General features: G+C 40.2%; 1 protein-coding gene across 1 annotated transcript in view; it reads left to right on the top strand.

The window, feature by feature from the left end:
• TIMP2 (TIMP metallopeptidase inhibitor 2) overlaps positions 1 to 8,817 on the top strand; it is a 60,435-nt gene extending 51,618 nt beyond the window's left edge. The window contains exon 5 of the mRNA XM_053706283.1: positions 6,727 to 8,817. Coding sequence (XP_053562258.1) covers positions 6,727 to 6,924 — 198 coding nt within the window. The 3' untranslated portion in view covers positions 6,925 to 8,817. The remainder of the gene's footprint in view (positions 1 to 6,726) is intronic.
• Positions 8,818 to 9,705: the final 888 nt, after the last annotated feature.

Raw genomic sequence — 9,705 nt, 5'->3', positions numbered from 1 at the left:
CATAATTTCCCAGCAAACCTTAAAGGGATAGAAATGTCAGAATTTGAGTGCATTTCAGTTTTAAAAGGACAGTAAACACCTTGTAATTACAAGACATTTCTGTTGTGCTGCTAAAAATATAACATCTCAGCCAAGTCTTAACATTTTTAAAACAAATTAACATCTTTTTTTCTGTAATTTATTTTTCAATAGACAAACTCCACCTACTATTTGTCTTATCTGGAGGAGTAAATCTGGCATTAGTCAGCAAACTAGTCTAGCCACAGTCATAAGTTTGTATAAAATGCATTTATTTGCAGTTGTTATCATAGGGCAGCTATTTAGCAGAGTTAGAGTTACATGAAAAGGGCCGGGTCAAAATAAATAATTAAAATATATTGCAAAGTTGTTTCATTATGCCTAAGGTTACTTTGTATAAACGTCATTGTTACCTTTTTCACGTGAAGAACACTGGGGCTGCCAAGTAAATTTCAGTAGAACGTCTTCAAAAAAGCTCTAAGAAGGCCTAAGAAATCCAGATGTTCAAGTAGCTTCCTCCCATTTTTTCTATTTTTGACTGATACTCTAGTTAGGAAAACGTTCTTTTATCAGCCCTTCTCCTCCTTGTTATTGTTAGTATGTGGCTCATGCCTTTTGGGTTGTCTACCACTCCAAGCAAGAACAAAGCAAATAGTTTGCAACTATGATTTTCTACTAAGGTGTGTGCTTGAGGGCACTGTTAATGATGTGTCTGGAATAGTTAATGAATAGACTGGAAAGACACAGTATCAAAATGTATCTGTTGTAACAACCTATTCCTTGGCAGTAACAGTCTTTCAAATATAGACCACTATTTTGTCAAACTTTCCAGGACTTGTAATACATTGAAAAGGTCACTTACTTGGTAATACACACAGAGTAGCCCAGTAATGCTTTCCACAGAGTAGCACTTTCCTGTTATATCAGGTCAGTTCAGCGCCTTAATACCAGGCAATTCCTCTCTGAACAATGAACATGGCAACCCCAGAGGATAGTTTCGGCCTTCATTGAGCCTACACTGAGTTGTAGCCATATTCCTCTGGACTGACCTTAATAGGCGGAATCAGATTGAAATACTACAGGAAAGTTCTACTCTGTGAAAAACATAAATTATGCTTACCTGATAATTTAATTTCCATCTGTATGGGAAGAGTCCACAGCTGCATTCCTTGTGGAAAATACTGAACCTGGCCACCAGGAGACGGCAAAGACACCCCAGCCAAAGGCTTAAATACCTCCCCCACTTCCTCATAACCCCAGTCATTCTGCCGAGGGAACAAGGAACAGTAGGAGAAATATCAGGGTGAAGAAGGTGCCAGAAGAAAAAATTTAAAATTTAGGGCCGCCCATCGGAGAACACGAGCAGGAGCTGTGGACTCTTCCCATACAGATGGAAATGAAATTGTCAGGTAAACATAGTTTGTTTTCCATCTTAATATGGGAAGAGTCCACAGCTGCATTCCTTACTTGTGGGAAACATATACACAAGCTCAAGAGTACAAGGAATGCTAACAGGAGGGAAAAAAGAGAGGTGGACCCTAATCTGAGGGCACCACAGCCTGCAAAAACTTTCTACCGAAGGCTGTTTCAGCAGAAGCAAAAACATCAAACTTGTAAAATTTTGGAAAAAGTATGTAAGGAGAACCAGATAGCCGTCTTACAAATTTGATCCATAGAGGCCTTATTTTTGAAGGCCCAAGAGGAAACCACTGCTCTCGTAGAATGAGCCGTTATCCTCAGAGGAGGCCGTTTTCTATGCTTAACGGATGACACTCCTCAGACAAAAAGATAAGCAAGTTGAAGAGGCCCTCTGACCCCTACGCTTCCTGTAAAAGAGAACAAACAGAGAAAGAGGTTTGTCTAAATTCCTTTGTGGCCTGAAGATAGAACTTCAAGGCACAAACCACATCCAGAAATACGTTGTAAACGTTCCTTCGATGAAGAAGGATCCTTAGGAAGAAAACCTAACTTGGTTCGTAGAACAGCCTTATCAGCATGAAAAGCCAGATAAGGAGGGATGCATTGCAAGGCAGCAATCACAGATACTCTGTGCGCAGAAGCAATGGCCAGTAGAAAAGGAGCCTTCCAAGACAACAATTTAATGTCTATTTCATGCATAGGCTCCAACGGAGCCGTTGCAAAACCTTAAGGACAAGATTTAAACTCCAAGGAGGAGCCTTAGATCTAAACACAGGTCTGATCCCAGCAGAGCCTTAACAAATGGCTGTACATCTGGAAGCTCTGCAAACCTCTTGTGCAGTAACACAGACAGGGCTGAAAACTGTCCCTTCAGGGGACCTGCAGAAAAGCCCTTCTCCAATTCATCCTGGAGAACCGAATAAGTAGGTCCTCCACACCTTATGATAGATGCGACGAACAACCAGCTTTCGAGCTTGAATGAGAGTAAAAATAACTCTCTCAGAAAACCCTCTCTTGGCTAGGACTAAGCATTCAATCTCCATGCAGTCAGCCTCAGAGAATCTAGACATTGATGAACAAAGAGCCCTTGGTCAGCAGATTCCTGCGACAAGGTAACTTCCACAGAGGAGAAGATGACATCCCCACTAGGTCCACGAACCATATCCTTCGCGGCCAAGATGGAGCAGTCAGTATCACTGACGCCTGCTTGACTCGAGCTACTACACTAGGAAGTAGTGGTAACGGTCGGAAAGGATAAATTTGATTGAACCTCCAAGGCACTGCTAATGCATCTGTTAGCTCAACTACCCTGGTACTTGATACAAGAGAACTCTCTCTAGATTATCTGCCATCCATGGGATTGAAGAAGACAGAAAAGATATTCCGAATGGACCACTCTTCGAAAAATTTCTTTAGCTAGACCAAACGGAAGGGCAATAAACTGGAAGTGCTGGTCCAGGAATGCAAACCTCAGGAACTTAATGTGGTCCTTGAGGATTGGAACGAGAAGGGAGCATCCTTTAGATCTATCATGGTCATGAACTATCCTTCTCAAACGAGGGGAAGAATGAATCTTATTGTCTCCATCTTAAACGAGGGGGCATTTAAAAACCTGCTTAAGCACTTTAGGTCCAGAATCGGACGGAAAGTTCCCTCCTTCTTAGGGACCACAAAAAGGTTTGAATAGTATCCCAAACCTCTCACTGCGATAGGCACCGGGACAATAACTCCTAGAGGACAGATCCCATACACACCCCAGAAAGGCTTCCCTCCTTTCTGGTCAGGAAGACAGGAGGAATCTGCCCTTGGGTGGCTGAGACTTAAAACCTATCTTGTGAATAGACAAAAAAACCAATGGCACTACTAATTGTTGTATATATTTTTTAGGAAAGCTCTTAATAACTTCAATATTTGAGTGATTATTAATTTTGAACTTTGTAAATACAAAGTAAACTAGTTAATGGTGCTGTGTATTATTTAAACTTGAAACAGGCTTATGGTGGGTTGAGGGAACCCCACCAAAAAAGAATACACTTATAGCACTCTAGAGCTATTTGTAAATATATAACAATAGACTTGTTGTAGAATAGATATCAGTTAATCATAACATAGGAATTAGTAACAGTGGCAGGGGAGAGGAAAAGGGAGATAATTAAAATATAACTTTTATTCTGGAAATTGCTATTAAGAATGGGGGATACAAACAATTTAAAAACACTCAGAGAATGTGACTAGGAACTTGACTATCCAATAACAATCTGCAAATTGGATTGCCTCGTTAGTGTTAATATTTGAGCACGTATTAGGATAATACTAAAAAGATTAGTTTTGGTCTTGGTAGTAATAGTAGCTTATATTCAATTATTTTTGTTAGGTACTCAATGATAGCAACCGTGATTTTGGTATTATTACTGGATCTTCCCAACTCTATTATGACAGTAAAATTGCTCATATAAGTGTGTTTTGTGTACAAACCTCAAAGGGTATACATCATTTTGATCGTGCCATAAATAAAAAAAAACAACAAACTAAATTGTATATTCTCTGTATGTTTAGTGGCACATATATCGATATTATGGTTTGTACTGAATAATGGCAGCAGTATTTCAGTTATTTTTGTTAGGTAACAGCACCACTGATGTGGCAGTACACTTATTCATCCATAGTATGTTTGTATTTAATTTTTAAATGCATATATTAGAGTTGCAATTGTATCTTTGTAATACACTTGTGTATGTTTTATGGTGTGCATAGCATATAAGTGTTGCGGCTTGTGCTCAGTACCAACAGTTTTTCAAATATTTGTTAAATAATAGCAACAATGTTGCAACCGTGTAATTGGTCATACACAATATATGTATATTGAGTCTTCAAAACCATATGTTAAAGCTGCAATTAAAGCAGCAGTTGATTCATAATAATGCAGATATTTCATTTGTGGCACATATGTTAGTGTTGCCGTTTATATTACTTCACTGCAGTATTTCAATTGATTTTATTTTAGTAATAGCAGCAATGTTGTAGTCATATGACTATTCATCCATATGCCTCATCATTAACTGATAACAGCTAAATTGTTTGTTTAGATCATTATAATGGAACAGTGAAGTGAGAGTGGCTTCTCTGTAACCTGATGTAATAAAGTTTAAATTATATTAAGATCTAAATGTTCTAATGTTTTGGTTCAAAATGCTGCAATTGGTTTTATAAAGTAATAGTATCAATGTTGCAGCCATATATTTATTCCTCAATATACATATTCTATGAGTAATAGCAACAGTGTTGCAGAGATTATATCCAACGTATATGTTTGTTTAAAATTACCAAACACATATATTGAAGCTGCAACCGGAGCTGCAGTTGATTCACTGCCAACAAAACACAATAAAGTAAATATAGCGTCCATGTAAGCTATATAGTAAAATTAGGTTGTAGCACAATCTACATCTAAATTGTGCTAATGTGTACTGTTTAGTAAGTAACTACCTTTTTAGAGTATTAATTTTACTGGTCGTTCAGTTACGATCTCACTGAAGGATCAATTTCCCATTTAACAAAAATATTTATAATATCGAGTATTCTAGGTAAATGTTATTAATAGTGCTCTGTTTGGCTTAAATATCACCTCAAGAAGCGATCAAATTTACATAGATAACATTAGTGTTTATATAAAGTCTCTTAGTCAATATTGCGGCTTATTAAAAATAGGATTTCCCCTCGACTCCTAAGTCCCTAACATGTTTTGCCGTCTAACACGGCTTTTTCAAAGGGTATCCTTTAAAACCTATCTTGTAACCCTGAGCTATGACCTCTAGGATCCATGGATCCTGCACGTCCCTGAACCAAGGGACTGAAAGAGTGACATACTGCCCTCTACATGATCCAGAAGAGGATCGGGGACCGCCCATTCATGCCGATGTAGACTCGGCGGGCTTCTTGCTCTGCTTGGATTTATTCCAGGACTGAGCTGGCTTCCAAGAGCTCTTGGTTTGCTCTGGCTTAGCGGAGGACTGCTGACATGGGCTTTATCAGAACGAAAATCATCCCTTAGATTAGTTCATATACTTTTGCGGTAGGAGGGCACATTTGCCCCCTGTGACCGTGGAGATAATTGAGTCCAGGCCTCCTATGACCCAGACAGAACAGAGATTTATGACTCCTCTCTGATAGACACCCGGTCAGGAAAAAGAATGAATCGCATGGTGCACAATGCAGGACCGTCCCTGCTATGAGAGAGCGCGCTAAGCTTGTAAGCTGCATGGCTCTCAAAGTGAAAGTGAAACCTGTATATTCCATAACAGCCTATGAGCCCATAACATCTCACACATAAAATCAAATAAACATAAGATTATTCCCCCCTGTTCAATAATCCCCCTAAGGAGATATTAACCCTTGATTCTATACAGATAAAAGGAGTCGCACTGTGACCCGGTCTTCTTGCGTTATACATGTATAAAATATAAATTGATATTACCAGAATCGACGCCATGGAACAAGAACACGGCCCTTCAAGTGTGACAGAAGGAAGCATCGCTTCTGACATAGACTTGAGTGAAGAAAGCAGGCAGCGAAACTCGTCAACGCTGATTGCCCATGGAGCTGTTAATGAGTCGGGATGGTTTCAGAGAGAGACTCTCCCTGCATCACCAGACTCTAACTTTCATCCATGCTCTCACTGAGAGGCTGACAGGACTACTTAAAACTCCAGTCTCATCTCGAAGAGTACTACCCTCCATAAGCGACTACTCCGAAATCTTCTAACACTTCTCTGCCAACCTCCTGTGACGAAAGGCAAAGAATGATTGGGGTTATGAGGAAGTGGGGAAGGTATTTAAGCCTTTGGCTGGGGTGTCTTTGCCTCCTCCTGGTGGCCAGGTTCAGTATTTCCCACAAGTAAGGAATGCAGCTGTGGACTCTTTTCATATTAAGATGGAAAGCATTACTGGGCTAAAAAGAAGCTGCACCCAGGTGGTAAATCCATTATATAACAAGTTATTGAGCTGGTTGTTCACACACACACTCACACACTCACAGGCACGCACACACACTCTTTACTATAGCTTACTAGCAGGGGAGAAATTGTATTAGTCATGGGGGAACAGTGACTAGGCCACTTAATGTTATTGTCCACTGCAATTTCTTTATATAGTGCAATGATACTTAAATGACTAATAAATGGTATTTGTTTGGGGTTTAAAGGAGCATTGTAATGTACTTTCTAGTGGAGGGCATTTCTGCTTTGTATTTATAGACCGTAAATGATAAAACTATTAACCTCTTTCTGTGCAGATTTCACGATGTCCTTTCATTCCATGCCTTGTCACTTCCCAAGACGAATGCCTGTGGACCGATTGGGTGACAGAGAAGAGCATAAATGGACGACAGGCAAAACACTATGCCTGCATCAAACGCAGTGATGGTTCTTGCTCCTGGTACCGAGGGACAGCTCCTCCCAAACAGGAGTTCCTTGACATAGAGGACCCATAGCCCCAACTGCTCTCATGCCCCAGATATTAGCCCTGTGGGTCCAGATCAGGAGGAAAAGAAGTGGGTAACTTAACAAGGCCCAGTACTGATATCTGTTCCTGAAAACCACGACCAAATGAGAGTGGCTGTATTGCAAACTGTCCTTGTGGGGATTTAACCCCTACATTGCTGAGAAGATTGCAGCATTGAAGGGATTAATTTCACCAGGACAGGGGGACCCAGACTCTCCCCACTCTCCCCCCCCATTCAGTTCAGTGCGCACAAGGCCCTAGGGAGATTGCACCATTTATTCTGTGTAGCTGGTCTACAGCCCTTTCTCGCAATGAGAAGGGAAGTTCTTTTTCTTAAACCCCTCACCTTATTTAGCTCCTTTTTTATTTTTTGTTTTATCAATTCCAGGAAGAGTGCAGAGCAGAATTCTAGATTTTGGGCCCTTTATCTTATCACGACCTTCCTTTGTAGCTAGAGAGGTATTTGGTATATTTGTATAATTTAAATTCCCTCACTTTAAGTAATTTGTGTTGTGCAACATAGCACCCCAACCTTTCTACAAATACTGATCTTTTTGTACAGATTCATTTAGACTGATGAATTTATGCCTTTTTGATTTTTAAATTTGAAGCAGGACTACAAATACCACTTTGCTTCACTAGATTGTACTACATGAGACTCGCACAGCATACTGATCTTGTGAGAGCGTTGCACACAGACTGCTCTCTGTTTCTCACAACACAGGATAGATGCAGCATCTTGCTCGTAAAGCACATGATACATATTGCTTACACAACACTGTGACAACAGAAAGCATTTAACATTATACTAATCAAACACAAAACTACAGGCGCAGCACTTTGCTCTAGAGAGTAAAGGATCTCCATAACAATTTGCTCATTAAAGCACAGGGCGCACACACCACTTCCTCGCCGCTTCTGAGAGCATAGCACATATCCTGTATGCCTGATCCTAGACATTGGATACATTACTATGTTTGGTTATAAACTCACTGGACACATAGCACTTTGCTAATAGAGACATATGATACAGTATTTTTTCCATTTTATTCTGTTTGTATACACAAAGAACAAAGCATTTTGCTTTTAGACAACCACACTAAATTGATTGTTGGAGCACACTGCACCTGAAAGCACATACTTTATTCACCTCATAAACACACTATGCCCCTGAAACACAAAGTAATCTGTCTTGGCAGTACTGGGCACATATAGCACTCTGCTCATGAGACACAAACATTACCCATAAGCAAACCGACCCAGTATCGCACCACACACTGTTAGCAAATGCACAATATTGTGTTCCTGAGCGCACAGTACGACTGCACACAAACTTATACACACTGCACTCTTCTAGTGTAAATAGCACGTACCTGCATCCACAGTATTCAATTTCTGAGCATAGGGTATACGCAGAATCCTGTTCATGGCTGTAGATGACACACAGCACCTGAGGAAGATATTTGTGCCCGATACTGCATAGAATCCAAGTGTTTAATCCCTTTTAAGCGGATGAGGTGTTACTCCTATATATTTATATCATGAGATTTTGCGTTTCACTTTATCCTGACAGTAGCTGTCATCCCTTCTCTTCCATGCAAATAAGTATACTGTAAGATAATATGAATTCACAGTACCGCTCCTTGTAGAGTCTGTGCTTGGTACGTATAAAAAAAAAAAAAAGAAATGTGTATTTTTCTGCTGCAAATAATAATTTAAGCTTTGTTGACTTTGTGTTTTCTCTGAGAATTAAGTCTGAGACTTGCAGTAACAGGAGAGAGCTGCATGTTCGGCGCTTTGCACATGTTCCATGCTCGATGATGCAAACCTCTGTATGTTGAGGTCCATCGATGCCAATAAACAGTATTATATGCCAACAAAATGGCTGTTTGTGTGAATTCATTTATTTTGCTAACATGCTGCTAGACAGTGCTGTTATTGTCACAAAAAGATGGATTTACCATTCATACATATGTACTTAATTGAAAAGTTATATGGTATGGAGAGTCCACGAATCCATTCTAATTACTAGTGGGAATTCATCTCCTGGCCCCCAGGAGGAGGCAAAGAACACCCCAGCAGAGCTGTTAAGTACCACTTCCCATAAACCCCCAGTCATTCTTTGCCTTGTACATCGGGACGATGTGAGAAGATGGTGTCTGAAGATTTAAATCCTTTAATGGGTACTTTTCCCCGCAAGCAAGGATTGGGGATATGCTGTGTCCATGTAATCCTCTTTAGTAAGAGTAATGGTGGCTATAGCAGTTAGAAGATGGCGAGGTAGTACTTGCTTCTCTTCCAACATTTATGCTACCCCTCTATAGAAAACCAGGGTTGGTTACTCTTCTTTTCTTTTTCTACAGGTCCCTGTCAGAGGTCGGCTGAGTCTGTCATACGTGAGAAGCTGTTCCTGCCCTGCAGCTGGATCCACAGGTAAGTGCTTTTGCCTTCTAGGTTTGAAGGACTCAGCACTTTGGAGGTTAATCCCTCAGAGGACTACAATTGGGACATAATTATCACTTTTTTTTGTGGGGGGGGGGGATATGATTAGGGCAATACTGTCAGGCACTGTAACTGCATGGAGACTAAGGGGTTAACTGTTATATCCTTTTGGGGTGAGGCTGGCTATTTGAGAGGGATACTGGGCAATTGGACTCATAGTGTTGTTGTTTTTTTTTGCCCTCATAGTTTATGGTTTGTGTGTGATTCTTTTCATTAAGGAGTCACATTAGGAATATACTTATTGAAAATAATTTGTAGTCAGCGCAGC

Source organism: Bombina bombina, chromosome 1 (assembly GCF_027579735.1).
Source record: "Bombina bombina isolate aBomBom1 chromosome 1, aBomBom1.pri, whole genome shotgun sequence".
NCBI classification, from domain to species: Eukaryota; Metazoa; Chordata; class Amphibia; order Anura; family Bombinatoridae; genus Bombina; species Bombina bombina.
This window is presented reverse-complemented; position numbering and strand designations above follow the sequence as displayed.